The 16,649-nt window shown below is 33.7% G+C and overlaps 2 protein-coding genes across 2 annotated transcripts; one reads left to right on the plus strand and one right to left on the minus strand.

Annotated features, from left to right (window-relative positions):
• The first annotated feature begins 23 nt into the window (after positions 1-23).
• Positions 24-8,555, plus strand: LOC105341526 (regulator of microtubule dynamics protein 1). Its single transcript, XM_011448090.4, has 10 exons — positions 24-164; positions 346-522; positions 2,039-2,150; positions 3,631-3,902; positions 4,375-4,464; positions 5,829-5,884; positions 6,202-6,289; positions 6,696-6,726; positions 7,356-7,489; positions 8,304-8,555. Exons 2-10 carry the CDS (start codon positions 439-441, stop codon positions 8,352-8,354), a joined length of 918 nt encoding a protein of 305 aa, XP_011446392.3. The 5' UTR covers positions 24-164; positions 346-438; the 3' UTR covers positions 8,355-8,555.
• A 361-nt stretch (positions 8,556-8,916) lies between these two features.
• On the minus strand, positions 8,917-15,741 carry LOC105341527 (uncharacterized). Its single transcript, XM_066077867.1, has 16 exons — positions 15,735-15,741; positions 15,446-15,472; positions 15,239-15,256; positions 14,878-14,967; positions 14,691-14,732; positions 14,552-14,575; positions 14,316-14,423; positions 14,171-14,212; positions 13,977-14,012; positions 12,434-13,855; positions 12,247-12,291; positions 10,910-10,975; positions 10,699-10,722; positions 10,477-10,512; positions 9,693-9,755; positions 8,917-9,048 (listed from the first exon to the last, which is right to left on the minus strand). Coding segments are annotated over exons 1-16 (2,052 nt in total). The 3' UTR covers positions 8,917-9,046.
• Positions 15,742-16,649: the final 908 nt, after the last annotated feature.

The raw sequence follows: 16,649 nt of genomic DNA on the forward strand, positions 1-16,649 counted from the left end.
TAATGTTAGACACTGGACATACAGACATACATTCTACGTTAATGATGAAAGACGGACATCTTAAGTCAGAATAACTCCGAGCGGTGCTCGCCTGTCAAAATTTTTCGTGGCAAACTTCTTTGTGAATTTCGCCCAAGAGAGTTCGCACAAGGGGGATAATTGAGGTAGTATACATCACCTTTGGAATATTCCGATTATTCGTGTTTTTTAAAAAATGTCAATATTATGTGTAAGATTTTATTCAATATCATGAATAAAAATTGTCATTGATCACTGTTAATTACTTTAAGATCATTTGCTGATTATTTATTTTTCTTTACCGGCTTTGGAACCGGATCTTTGCAGACAGCCAGCTGCGACTCTTCTGTTTAAGAAGATTAAAAAAGATCGAAGGTACAGAAGAAGCAGACAACAAGTTGAGCAACTGAATTTTTCATTATGGTTTTCAAAGGCACCACCATGTTCTCTGCATCACTCTTTAGAAACATAAGGAGGTTACAAGGATTTAGGACTATACGACAGGTAATGTCATGTTTTCTACCTTTGAATTGACATTTTTTAGAAGGGAGGGGGGTCGCCGGTACACCAGCCAGGCTAATTCGGCTATGCAGAGCTTGGTTCGTGGCTGTGCCAACCCGGGCCTCATACGCGGGGGCCTTACATGCAATAAAGGACCAAAATTTCAAAAATCTTCTTTTCTTCCCTCACACATGTGAGGAAAAAAACTAAAGGCATGGTTATGATATCCATGAAGCCCTCTATCAAAGGAGCACATGACAAAAGACTTTACCCATAAGGTCAGAATTGGTTTCTGTCTTTACAAAAAGGATACCGATTTCAAAGGTCACAAACCCTTTGACCCTTTGCGACAAATAATACACGTTGCCTTAGTTTTTCCAACAGAAATAACAGGAAGAGTGATGTGTGTAGATATCGAAGGAATCTTATGAGGCATTCGTACACTATCATCATTCACTGTACATTCAACTGAACTCTTTTCCGTATTAACAGCTGAATCCTTTGTAGGGGATGTACCTGATGCGCCAGAATGGCAAGGGGACAGAAAACTCTAGCTGGCCCACCCCTTTTTTTTCTACTCTATAAACCTTCCTCCTGCATTTTTGGCTTAAAATGTCATGTACTGGGAAAATGTACTGTATTCGATCTTGCCATAGATGCAATTGTGTTGTTATTTGCAATAGATCCTTTTTGAAATTCATGACCTTTCAGACCCTAGGGCAGGACCAATATGACCATATAGTAAAAATGCAATCTCAGAAAATGTTTTTTTACTCCCATACATATTTGAGAAAAACTAATGCATGGTTATGATGTTCATGGAGTCCTGACTACCATAATTGGTAAATTCATTGCCCCTAGGTAAGGGGTTCAAACCCAAGAATGGGGCCTGAATATGACCATATAGAAAAAGTGTATTAAATCTTAGAGAATCTTTTTTTCTGCTCCCATATATATTTGAGAAAAACTAAATGCAAGATTATGATGTCCATGAAGTCCTCTACCTGAACTGTGCAATTCATGGCTCCTGGGATGCACCCTTAAATATGTGTTCTATTTTAGGAAATCTACTTTAATATCCTTTGCATTGTATACTTGTAGAAATAAGCTGTATGTATTTTGTGTGCATTATAAATGAAACTGAATATTATAAAAGACTGACCAATAAAGGCCTGCAGGTCTCATATTACCAAATGTTTTCAATTTTTGGCACATGAAGCTAAGATATATAGACAATTCAAAATCCTTTCACTCTTGAACCCTACCCCAACCCCCAACCCCCAACACCCAACCCATTTTCATGATTGAATGTTTTTTTAACATTAAATAATAAAAGCAGAGTAACAGTCAGAGGAGTCTCAGATTAGGATTTAGACTTCAAAATGAAGCTAAAAATGCAAACTTTAAAGACTCTCTGACATGTCAATATAAGGTACTCAGGTGACTGTCGAAGCCTGTATACCTCTTGTTTGTTTACAGTTTACACGATTTATTAAAATATATTTTCCTTAAATTTCAGATATGTATTAAAAACTTTGGAAATACCCTTAGGCTATTGCCCTTTTATTGTTTGCCAGTTCCTTTTGTGACTGTACATGCCTTAAGCTTTAGGAACTCAAAAGAGAAGGAAGGTATAGTAATACATGTACTTGTTTTGTAATTTAAACATGAATACCTTTGTCAATGAGTTTTGGATATGGCCATTTTCTCTTGCAACATTCATAGCAATTCTTAGTGAAATTTCATTGTTAAAATGAATTCTGATTGAAAAAAATTTGATAAGACGAAATACATACAGCAGTTTATATTGTGTCTCAAAGCCATACATGTAGTAATTTGAAATACAGTAGAACTTTGATATCTCGAACACTGATATCTCGAAAACAATGAATATGTCAAAGTGATTTCTAAGTCCCAATCACTAATTTTTTACGTATTTTACCATCGATATCTCAAATACTCGGATATCTCAAAGTTTTTAAACAGTCCAAAGTAGTTCGAGATAACGAAGTTTGACTGTATTTGATTTACAGAAATTTTCATTTATTAGTTATATCAACACTCTAGACTAGATGATTTGCAATCAGAAAAGTTAGTTATTTAAGAAAGGTTTTGATTTTCATGCTCTAATGACCCTTTATTAATTTTAGTCAGAAGAATATATGTAAATAGGATCTCTCATGATTTGCGATTGAATATGATTTTTATCCAATGAGTTGTGTGTTTTCCATCCCTGAGCCTTAAAAATTGGCAAAGGGGTAAGAATATTAAAACACACGAGTTGGATAATAATCATATACCATCGCATATAATGAGAGATTCTTTTTATCACATGTTTTACCAGAAGTTAAACCTTAATCTCTTGTTAAACCTCAATCTTTCTTTAAACATGATACCGATAATTGGGAGCTGCACAACACATTCACTACATGACGTCATCAACTTTACCCATGAAAGAAGTTCCTTGAAGATTAACAAACAAACATTTCATTTTCTGGTATTTTTATCATTCAATTTAAAAAAAAAATGAAACAGCATTAAATGCTGCACATTTATAACTCTATGCTTTTCAAATGAATTATTTTATTACTTTTTTATTCTATGTCAATAATCTGCCCAAAGCTACGCAATGTTTAATTATGACGTCACGTGGTGTAAGAACACACAGTGGAATATCAAAAATTTATCCCATGAGTGATATCCACCGTATAATGAGATAAACATATGATAAATTACAGTATCACATAATTTTGCAATTTAGCTTCCGGAAGTTATGGGATAAAAAAAATAAACTATGGTATTTCAAAGTTAATGGTATATTTCTCACTTTTTTAACAAATGAAAAATGTGACTCAAACTTAATGCTCCTGGGGAAAAAAGTTTGAAAAGAAAAAATCTTACTTTAAAAAAATTGTTGTGTACTCAAAATTCAGTCCCTTTGGATGTTTTTAATGCTCTAATATTATAACTTTCAACATGTTCCAAAAGTAATTTTATCATCATTTCTTCTTCTTTTTATTTAAACAGCAGTGAGAGCATGTTCCTTATTGATGCTTGGTTCAAAAATGAATTTTTAATAAACTTACTTGGGGAAAAAATGTTTGTTTGTAGATAAGGATCAGGAGAAAATGATTGACTACAAAGCTGTGATAGAGACTGCTGAACAATTGTATCAGGATTACAAAGTCCAGGAGTTATATGACTATCTTGTTCAATTCAAGGATTGTACAAACGATGAGGTCCTATGGCGACTGGCCAGGGCCACCACTGACAAGGGCAAAGACAGTACCGATGCAGAAGTGAAGAAATCCTGTATGTTTGAAGCATTTGAACATGCAAAGAGGGCTTTACAAATAAATGAAAATAATTTTGCTTGTCACAAGGTATATAAAATTGATTTTTTTTTTTCATATTTATTTGTTTATGTTTGAAAATCAACTATAAACAAATATTTTTAAAAAATGACTTTTAATTTTTACAAATGATCAATGGCCATCTATAGATTATGATCCTAGCGGTAGATTACGTATGAAAATACCAAAGTTGTGGTGTATATAGTGATTATATGTTAACTGCATGACTGACCATGTTCTTACAAAACATTACATTTTATAAATAGAAGATTAAAAAAACTTGTACATGTATCACATACATTTTATCAAAGAAAACAAATGTGTTTGTTTTATATTTTGTGGTATATTTCTGCTGCTTATCAAGTTTAATACATTTACAATTTAGAGTAAAAGATAGAATTGCATGTATTTTTTTTTTAAATTCAGCTCACTTTTATAGAAACTATAGCCATTCAGTCAAGAATTATAGGAACTTTTTCTGATTGACATTTAAATTTTACAGTGGTATGCTGTGCTGCTGGATTACACCGGGGAGTATGAAGGCACTAAAGCCCGGATTTCTAATGCTTTCTCTGTTAAGAAACATTTCCTGGTGAGTTGTTTATAATTAAGCTGGAATTAAGATGTTGAGACATCTGGGGCATCTTATTGATAGGATTTTCTTATTTTATCCTCATGCATTTTAGACAAATAACCAACATTAAGAAGTCTGAATTTTATTCGGAATTTTCCCTTAAATAGAAAAGTGAATTTTTTTGTAGCAAATTAGATGTTGTCGTGATTGAACGAAATGTCCTATAAAACACCTGTTGATAATAACTTGATACAGGAAACACTTTTATCACACAATTATACTTTGTGTAATTGTTTTAATGATGAAGTGCAATACGACTCCCAGTAGATCTTCAAAAATATTAACTCATGTATCTGATTCAATGGAGTATGCCATAAATTTTGGATGTATTTCACCCTCAATATATTTATATCCTCAATGAATACCTCTTTTGCCAACAATTACCGTAAATGATCACATGGAAGATAGTTTAATATTTCAACAAAAAAAGAGCTTGGACTTTTGGCAGTACGTGACAAACTCCGATTTGATAAAGGTGTAGTCTACTCATGGTTAACTGTCCAGTCATTGGCTAATAGATATGACTACATGGAAAGCAATGACACTTGTTTGACTTCATCCAGGGCTGTATATTTTAAGTTGTTTGAAACAAAGAACAAAGTAAATTTCACACAACAGAGCAGATTTTTTTGGGGGGGGGGGTGTTGGTGGGGATTTTTTGGTTTTGACCGTCAATGAATATTAATGAACTTATCTTAGTGAATGAGAAGAATTTGACTGCTTGTTTTGTTGAGCAAACTATATTGTACATAACATCCCACTGAAAGTCTAAGTTTTTGTTAAAATGGCTCTGAATAGTTTTGATTTCATTTAGAATACAGTTGGCACAGTACTAATTACAATTATTACATTCTATTTCCATTTACTTTGACAGTATTGGACCTATTAATTGCAATTAATTGACACAATTTAGAAGGTGTAATATTTACTTACTTAAGGTACCTCACTACACCTAGACTGATACTTTTTAAGACACTACAACACATACAAGATGGCAAATTAAACATTTAGTTTAATTGTTTGTATCAATCGATTTGATTGTCTATGATCATCATAGTTCAGTGGTGAAAGCATCTAGATTGTGAATGCATATCAGGAGTTCGAATCTGCTGAGGGCTTTTGTTCATATTTATATACTGAATAAAAGTTTTGAAAATATAATTTTTCATCCAAAATTGAATATTTTTCCACCTACTAGTATTTGACTTCTATAATTCTTATCCATCATGCTACCTATCACAATCAAGTAATTTTCGATCTGCCAATTCGAGAAACTCAAGGTGTAGTAAGTCAATATCTTACTTTTTTGTTTCTTTATTTAGAGAGCCATTGAATTAAATCCAAATGATGCAACATCCATTCACTCCATTGGTTTCTGGTGAGTATAAGAAAATATTTTGTTTAAGTATTAATTGATTTAATAATAGATATCACACAACAAGAAAAGTACATACCGGTACTAGTTATCTTGTATCTCAATTTAATAAAATGGCTCAACTTGTTGTACATGTACTTCTACAAAAAATTTCTCTACTGGGAAAAGGCCAGCCGGGGGATGATACTTTGATTATAACATAAATTTGGAAGAGGGTCCAGACTATTTATAGTTGGTACATTTACTTGTGAACTTCAGAGATTTCATAGACGTAAACTGTTGTAATGAATTACTAATATCATCAAGATTTGTGTTTGCAGGTGCTTTATATTTGCAGACATGCCATGGTACACACGTAAAGTGGCAGCCGCTCTATTTGCCGCCCCTCCTACCTCAACATACTCAGAGGTAAACTAAAATTGATTTTCTTTGTAAGGATTAGAGTGTAACAGACTATAAGACAAACTGAAATTACCTAAAGTGCTGGTGTAAAGTTTATTTATCAGCAGTTGGTTTGAAAACAGTATTGATCACCGAATGTGATACAATGGTACAGCTATTGGTAGGGAGCTACCACGGCAATCAAAGAACTGCATGTATCAGATACGAAATAAACATAATAAGGTTCCAAGTTTTAAGTTTAAGAGTGAAGATTACTTCAAACACTGTTAGATATTAGGTATTTAAGGCTTAATTTTAATTTTGCCTTAAAACAATAAATGTACATGTACTATTTGATATATTGTTCTGAACTTTGTGTGTTTGTTTGATTTTCTATTAGATTGTGAATGAGATAATTTCTCTCTTTTTTCAGGCACTATACTACTTTCAGCTAGCTGAGAAAGGTGAGATCAACATAAAAATACATGTAATACATAACCAGAATTCATTTTTTCTGATGCCCCAATTCACTGCACTCGAAGCAAGCTTTATAGAGTTACAAACTTATATTGAGAAGAAAATATGAAATACCATAACATTGGAAAAGAATATTATTTGGAGTTTTCTGTATACTAATTAGTTGTCAGCATGGAATTCTATCTAATGCAAAAACATACCAAGGTTTGTAAGACTGTATATGGAAAATATTCTTCATATATTGTTATGGTAGAGTGCTGCATCAATATTTTATTTTAGGAGCATAAAATTATCTTTAAAATTTAATAAAATATGGTTCCTTTTTTCAAAGATAGATAAAAGCTCTTGATTATTTTGTATGAAGTAAGTCACTTTAGAGATAAAAACTAGCTGTTAATGAAAGTGTAATTAATATAAATGTAAATGCCAGTATGTGATAAAAATGTTCAGAAGTCAGGTAGAGTTTTTATTTTTTTTAATGAAAATTACTACGGTAGATACATGTATTTATAAACCATATTGATTTAGATCTATATTTATTATGAAATTTGATTGATATTTGTTTATGTTGTAAACCGATGTAATATACCATGTATTCTTTTATTTTTTTCCTTAGTGGAAGCCAACTTTTATAGTATGAATTTGCTGATGATTGGTAAAACTCATTTGAGGATGAAGAATTACTCAGCTGCCAAAAGCTTTTTAGTCAAAGCCCGAGATTATCCTGTAGTTACTCCTGATGACAAGAAGGTATGCATGTGGACTTACATACATGTACATGTATTTTGTACATGTTACATTTAAACAATAAAATGCTTTCATTGATGATTCACGTGGGACCTAAAGGTGATGACATTGATGAAAAAAATACCTTTACATAATCTGCGTTAGCAGGTTTAATTTGTAAAGTTTTTCTGCAATGATCGCTACTTTCATAAGCCGCATGGATCATCAAAAGAAAGCATTTTATTTTTTATATTTACAAAATATGAGGAAAATTCACTAAATTACTGTTAATGTACACTGGTTCGTAGCTAAAAGAAACAGCCTAATCGTCTCCTATAGGAATTTGAGTCTGACATCATCATGATTTTTTCATGCTGTTCATGATTTTTCTTAGGTCGTTGTAGGTTAAGCACTATTTGCATGTTATAAACATTTCATGGTTTTGAATCCCATTGTATATATACAATTTTACAGTATTTGATATCCTTTTCAGAAAACATAATGTAATTATGTTTTTTCATAATTTGATCAACACAAAGAGAAACTTAAACCTTTAATTCAATTGTTAATTGCTCTTGCATGTATAATTTTACCTTTTATTTTCACATATGTATACCAATTTTTACAACGTGAATCAGACTGAAAAAATATGTACAGCCTGCTACCCCTATAAAAAAAAATCATTGAAAGTTGAATAGATTGTATATTTTAATTGATTGAAATTGTTTTTTATTAAACAATTTAGGCTTTTTATTTTTAGAAACATAGTCAACATGAATTAGTATTAACATGCATTAATGAACATATCCATTGAGTGAGACTGTGTTTTATTTTGCAGGCACATGAAGAAGCCATTCAGTTGCTGAGTAAAATTGGAGTAAAGAGCTGATTTAGTGAAATTCAAAGAATCAACTAAACACTGTCTGTCATGACCATTTTTTCATTAGTATCAGTGTATGCTTACGAGGACCCATCAAAGAATTGTGATAATACCAGTACTTTCATTGAAAGATCAGGAAGGGTGGGGGTATCTCTACATGTATTTTATGTTGTGACTTTAAATGTTCTTTAAATGAATATGATAATGGTAGATTGTTCTTGTTTAAATTTCAAAAATGTGAGTCAAGTATTTAATTGGTGGCATATTGGCTTTTCATTGTCTCAAGTCATAATAGGACAACACGCAGCTTTCTGGTATGGAAGAGGATTCTATAGATTAACCATTGATTCCAAATACATGTATTGAACAAATTGATATCATATTTTGAGACTATCCCCTAACGACTACAGTACTTTCATATTATTGTATTAATAGTACAATCTGATTAAAAAGTAGAACTTCGATCCACTCCACCAATTTAATGTTGCAACACATAGTTGTTCGATGGAATCAGATTTAAAGTGATTCACACTGACATTGTATCACTTATCAATATCACAGAAACCGTAAGTATATAAAATAAATTTAATAGCAATCAACAAAGGACCAAAGGAGTAAATGTACTGGAAGCTGTCAGCAGGGTATGGCACCCATCAGGCGGCCTTCACCTCTCTCTAAACACGCCCTCTTGTGTTCCACCATTCTGGTAAAAAAAAGAATGAACGTTAAATTGGTCAATTTTGAGTAGAAGTAAACATAAATATTATGTACATGAGGCAAAATCATAGCTTCGTGTTTTAAAATCGTACATTAAATTAGTTTACTGTTTTAAAGCCTTAAAAAAATATTTTGTATTAAATTCGAATAATACTTAAAATTAAAAAAAAAAATTATAACATGAATATTGTGAATTAATACATTATTATAATGGCTCAGTATTTTTGTAAAGCAAGGCTTTTTTTACTTCTTGAACTGGGCTTCTGGTTTAGATGAAAAACATTTACATGCATGCATAAATAGTTTCATTAGTTGTTGCCGTTAAACATTTTGTTTAAACTCCTCAAATCAAAAAACTTTTTCAGATTTGTCAAGTAGTGTGAGGGAAATCCCCATCTTTCATATAAATAATTGTAGCAACAACCTTTGTATTACATGTATTATGCATCTGTTATGTATTTTAAAGTCAGTTATCAAAAACGGTGCCAATGATTAGTACATGTAAATTTATCTCTGTGTTATTATCAGTCTTGCCGTCTCTGAGAGCATGCAATGTTAATGTTAAGCTAATAACAAAAACTTTACAACTGTAATGTTCAAATCTGACTGTGTCAAGTTACTTTTACTTACATATTGTTCTCAAAGTCTGTCCATTGTCACTAAATGAACCGGTAAAAGCGGCAGGGGCTATCGCTAGAAATCAAAAGCAGATATAATGCTTTTCTGATCACATAAAAACAGTAGATCTATTTAACCCTTCGTGGCCAGTTTAGAACCTTAAAATTCATAAATTGTTCGTATTAGAAATATATCAAATGTAAAATGAGGGAAGGCGATTTCTATTTAAGATATATGTGTGCCTAAGTTTATCATCAAGATCCGTGTCTGTCATGATTACATGTACCAGTAAATGACGTAATGTTTATACATGTAATGCAATGAAATGAAGATCTGTATGACTACGTATTGACTGGAGAGCCACTGAAATATGTTGACGAGAATTGCGATTGGTATTTAATATTATATAAATAGTGCCTGTTTGGGAGGGTAACAGTTGAATTGACACCCCGAGAAAACCATTGTCAACCGACGCGAAGCGGAGGTTGACAATGGTTTTCGAGGGGTGTCAATTTCAACTGTTATCCTCCCAAACAGGCACTATTTATTTTGTTATACTGAATGTCTTTTTTAAAATTTTTAAGAAAATTTTACTGCTTTTATATAGGAATAACGTGAATTCTACAGCGAACCGTACGCGCATAACTTTCGCTCATGTAACATTTTTTAATGTTACCCGTTGCCAAGTGCGTTGCTAACGCTGAGGGTAATAGTAAATATTATTAACTGCGTCTTAACCAATCAGATTTCAGTATTTAACATGAAAGTATAACAATGCTATTTATAGAATAGTTACCTGCTTCGCCAGGGACTCCTCCACCTACCAAATTAGCTGAAAAAAAAATTGTATATGAAAAATAAAATGCATGAATGGGTTTATTGAAATCTGAATCCACGTCTTAATCTTGACCCCATTAAAGAGAATAACATGAAATACGTTAAACTGGCTTTAAAACACCTTTTTTTTTACTATCATTAATAGGGGTATTTAATGAACAGAAATTAGAAACACACGTACTTGATAGATCTACATTGGAATCAACTACAAAAGAGAATTAAGACACATGTGTATGACATTTCATATTCTAACGTTAGTCATATTCAAAAAATGTTGTATATAATGTACTTGTAAATGAAAATAATAAAGCCCCAAAAAGTAAAAAAAAAAAATGTTCAAATTGAAAATGATTCGTTATTTTTTTATTAAAAATTATGAATGTTAAACTTACGCAGGCCACCAAATCTTTCTCTTCCAAACCTGTCTCCAGCGTCTATTCCATCCAGACCAAACCTACCTGTAAATAATAGTAAATATAAACGCATGAAATATAATTCCCGTTTTTTTAGCTTGCCCGTGCCAAATGCTGAAATGAGATTTTCTGATAAAATTAATCGGCGCCTCTTATTATAAGGTGCTTTGGTTACAGGGCCAGAAAGTAGTCATGATTGTGACAAACATAACAAAAAATTGATTTTAGAAGAAAAAAAACTTATTTTATATCCTTATCTAAGAGCTTTTGAAACTACATGTACATGTATAATGGCTGTGCAGAACTTTTAAGTTTGATTGTACTATGATCCTTGGGGAAAAGAGGGACCAAAACCAAGAAACAGCTCAAATTTTACAAGCAACTGGGAACAGATAGGTTACAATACATGTATGTTAAGGGGGGGGGGGGGGGGTCGAGGGGTTACTTTATCATAGAGGAAAAGTGGGGACTAATACTAGTACACGTATATATACATATGTAAGCTTGTTTAGGGGATTTTGAATTTTACATGGAAATTCCTGTGAATCATTTAGAGATTACAAGTATTAGTCGATCAAAGGAATATCGAATATATATACCAGTGTGCTTGTTTTCCTTACGTTTTTCGTTATTGTGTTAAAAATATCTATTCCAAATAGTAAAATATATTCTTGTACAAAATCCGCAAAACGTCTGTGAACGACGAGATCCATCGATAGAGTATCTCTCCATAGCAAGTATTTGTGGTCGCTCCACCTTCATATGAAAATGTGCACATATACTGCATTAAAAGATTTATCGCGAAAACTGTCTTTGCGAAATAACACAGTCGTTGAATGGATTTTAATCTCGTTCATATTCACTTTCATTCTGTCAATCACGGATGAAAATGACAAATCTTAATATGCAATTGTATAGATTCCTTATGAATATGAATCAAATGTCGGACGATAGACAATTTTCAGTTAACCTAAACCAAGGTATTATGATACTACTGTATACAGGGTTATTTTCACCCCGTGTTATTTTCGCCCTTCAACCCAGGCTAACGGTTTCGCCCCGTCTTAAATTCGCTCAGACACGCTTGTGTACTAAAGGGAAAACTTGGAACATTGGAATTCGCCCAGTCTTAAAATCGCCCTTTGACAAAGAGGGCGAAAGGGGCGAAAATAGAACGGGGGCGAATATTTTCCTGTACACAGTATGTCGCTTCTTTGATAAAAAAAAATCACAGACGCCGACAGAAAACAGAAAGTTAATGCACATGCATATTATTGTAAACATGTGTACATGGGTGCTGAGAAAATGGCCCTTACCTCCAGCCAATCCCAAATCTCCAGAGGGTAATCCTAAATCTGTAGCTGAAAAATAATCAAGCTCATTGCCACTTTTAAACCCCAATGACGCTGTCAATTTGTAACTGTGGAAATTACAGGGTTTGTGTAATGTAGTGTAAATAATGATATCACATAAATTAAAAACAAATATCTTTAAGTAAAATACCTGAAATTCCCTGTCCGATGGCTCCCCCCGATGAGACCAAACCACCCTGTCCTTGTGCGATAGCGTTCAGTCTGGCGTCGAACGACGACAAATCTCCGAAACCAGAATCAGGAAAACCGTTTCCATTGAGTTCAAATCCTCCCAGAGAATTATCAAAACGATCAAAATTTGAGTCTAATCCTAGTCCAGCCCCACCACCGACGAATCCGGGGTTTACGGCTCCACCGATCCCAAAACCAGGCCCCCCGAAATCAGGACTTCCTAAACCAGGTCCTCCGAAACCAGGTCCCCCTAAACCAGGTCCTCCTATGGAATTATCCACGTTATTTCCGGTGTCAATCAATGGGTCAACTGAGATAGGGCCGTTAAGACCCGCGTTAATTCCTCCGCCGTTAAACCCAGGATCGATTACAGCTGGAGGGTCAATGGCGATGTTGGGTCGACTGAAGCCAGCGTCAAGTCCTCCTCCTAGCCCAAACCCTGCATCAATCCCGCCAACTGGACGGTTAAACCCGGAATCTATTCCGCCTGCTGGGCGATTGAAGTCTACATCGATTCCTCCTCCACCGATAGGACGACTAAAACCTGGGTCGGTTCCTCCACCAATTGGAAAGGTGAAACCCGGATCAATGTTGTTGCCTCCGCCAATTGGTCTGGTAAAACCTTGATCTATGTTGCCACCTCCACCAATTGGTCGGTTAAAACCTGGATCGATTCCTCCACCTATTGGAAAAGTGAAACCGGGATCAATATTGCCTCCACCGCCAATAGGTCTGTTGAAACCAGGGTCAACATTACCGCCACCTCCTCCAATTGGTCGGTTAAAACCTGGATCGATTCCTCCACCTATTGGAAACGTGAAACCGGGATCAATATCGCCTCCACCGCCAATAGGTCTGTTGAAACCAGGGTCAACATTACCGCCTCCTCCTCCAATTGGTCGGTTAAAGCCGGGGTCAAAATTGCCTCCTCCGATAGGTCGGTTAAAACCGGGGTCAATACTGCCACCTCCGCCAATTGGTCTGTTAAAGCCAGGGTCAATAAGACCTCCACCTCCTCCAATTGGTCGGTTAAATCCGGGGTCAAAATTACCTCCTCCGATAGGTCGGTTAATACCGGGGTCAATACTGCCACCTCCGCCAATTGGTCTGTTAAAGCCAGGGTCAATAATTCCTCCGCCGCCGCCAATTGGCCGGTTAAAGCCAGGGTCAATATTGCCTCCTCCGATCGGGCGACCGAAACCGGGGTCAATTCCTCCGCCAATTGGTCTGTTAAATCCTGGATCTATTCCACCGCCGATATCTTTACCGGCAAATCTATCTCCGATATCTTTGCCTATACCCGGGTCAATTCCAACATCAACGTTTTTTCCACCAAGGGGAATCCCAAAATCATTGAACTTTCCGCCACCTTTTCCAGCATCTACAGGAAATTGAATTTTCTGGCATTAGTTTATAATGTTGTAAAAATATCTCTTGATATATTTCATATATATATTGAAAGGAAAAAATGATATTTTGTATAATTAAATATGATCGCTTACCTACGACGACGGTACCACCATCAGCTGGTTTTCCAACTGTAAGCAAGACAATCAACATTGTACAAATAAACAGTGTCGCAAATGAATCTATCTATATCAATTTTTTAAAAATTGTACGTTATATATCAAGTCAATTTTAGTGTAAAGTTTTATAGAGGTTTTAAAAATCATAAAAAAATAGAAAATTTGAATACCTTTTTCTTTCGGAAAAACGGGAAAAGGTGCAGGGACAGGCACTAAAAAAATATCAGATAACTCAATATTTACATCTACATGCTGCTGAAAATTGTTTTTAAATGTAACTATGTGTAGGAGCTTTTGGTTTGCGTCTTGCTGTACCTTCTTTGGTGACCGGAACTGGTTTTTCAACTATGACTTTTTTCTCTACAGGAAACGGCCTGTCGACGGGGACCTCGTATATAACCGGAACGTGACGAGGGACCGGAACTTAAAGACAGCAAAAGACAAAAAATGGGATATTCATACTCAAGGAAAGAATTTGTTTAAAGAAAAGGCTCAAATGTAATCCAATTAAAGTTTTTTGTGTATAAAGATTTGAGTTTCACCATACTCACCATGTTTTATAACAGGAACTTCAACTGTAAAACGGAAACAAAAATACTTTAGGTTTTAATGCGAACTAGTATACAGAGAGAGAGAGAGAGAGAGAGAGAGAGAGAGAGAGAGAGAGAGAGAGAGAGAGAGAGAGCATACCTTTCTTTGTGATTGTTCTGATAATTTCTTTTGGAACTGGATCTGGTGAATATTGAATTTGATGTACATGTCATTAGTTAGTTAACATTTGATGTCATTTAAATTAAATTTTCACGCTTTAGTAACAACTTTCAGAAAACTGTTTTAAGATTATCTAGGTATGTGTATTTTGAGTGTCCCAACTCACATGGTTTTGGAATTTTTTCGCGGACAATCACCGTTCGGATTACTGGAATCTTTTTAACTATGGGTACATGAATCTTCTTGTAAACAGGAACTTAAAAAATAAAAAAAAAAATAAAATAGACTTTATAATTAGGCGAAAAATGGATATTGTATGCATACATCTAATTTAATGAGCGGTTTCTTTAATTCTGCAATTACATGTAGTAAACTTTGCACGTAAAGTCACAATTTAATAAAGAATACTCAGAACATTGACTTGTTACAGACAGAAACGAAAAATTGATTTAGTGATTTTTCTTATAAAGAAAATAACTACAAATTCGGTAAAATTAAGAAAACTTCTAAAATTAAGAAACACTCACTGTGACGATCAACAAACTCTGGAAGTGGAAAAAAAGGCATGAAGACTTTTATATATGACATTTATATATCAAACAAATAAATAAAACTGACCCTTTGAATCTATAAATTAAATTTAACTTTTGTATGTAAATGTTCAATTTCCGAAAGGGGACATGGAATTGCATCAATATTTATAATGCGATGAGAACAGTTTTTTAATCACTTACTTGTATGTACACGTGTTACCGGGTAAGCTGCAAAAATACAAGAAAAGAATTAATGAACAAATTTCATGCATTGGACATATATCTGTCAATTTTCTTTTTTCTTTATTAAGGACCAAAGTACTGTTGGTTATGGAATATACAGTAAACGGTAAGTACCGACATATACTGCTTTATAAATAATCAGTATGGTACAGGATTTTTGAAAGAATTGGGTCAATGTTATAAATCGACAAGCGGGCGTAGGAAGCACATGTGTATGGAGGGTTCATTTAATTTATGTGCGCTTTACGATTCATCGTGATATTATTGGCCATCATTCTGTCAATATATCTGAGCACTTTGTGGTTAGGTATTCTCCGGACATACATATCAATACCTAGATTGCAAAAGAAAAGTGATTTCCATTTCAAGACAATCTGCTGAACAAAATATATTATATACATTGTATTTATATTTTACGAAATTATTTTGTTTCATTTAATGAAATTGGGTTTCTAATTAATAAAAAAAAAGTTCATATAGAATACCAGTCAATTTGAAAAAAGCACAAATCATCATGAATAGACAAAATAAGATAGAAAAAAGAATTGGGCGATCGCTATATAAAATTATTTTAAAATAGTTTCTTGCGATTTTGGTATGTACCGCGCATCAATTTGCGCAGTTTTATCGTATAATTCATTCAACTCTATAACAACGTTTACATGCACATCAGAAATATTCTGTTTTGATTTGAAACAAAATATTTCGAAAGAAGAGATTGATATATACAATTATAACAATTGTACATGTAAAAGAAAACAAATTTAAACTGTACAAAATACATTGCATAGAGGAGCAGAATTACAATTCAAATTTTAACTAATATGAATAAAATGAAACATATAATTACTTACGAACTGGAATGTGTACTGCAACAGAAAAATTAAAAATGCATGTTCAGAGATTCTGCGACGAGAATGAATACATGTATTAAAACTGATTCTAAACACAGGAGATATAATTGGATTTTCAAAAAATAAAATGGAATAAAACAAAAATGCACTTACTTGGTCTGTTAATATATCTAATTTTCGGACCGTAAAAACGGGGGAATCTTCGACCTTTCCCTGTAAATGATATTTATGATTTAAAATCATTTAGCTTAAAGTTGCCAGGCGCATTTGAGATTTACTATGAAAACTGCACCTCGGCCATTTTCATT

This window comes from Magallana gigas, chromosome 3, assembly GCF_963853765.1.
Source record: "Magallana gigas chromosome 3, xbMagGiga1.1, whole genome shotgun sequence".
Taxonomy (NCBI): Eukaryota; Metazoa; Mollusca; class Bivalvia; order Ostreida; family Ostreidae; genus Magallana; species Magallana gigas.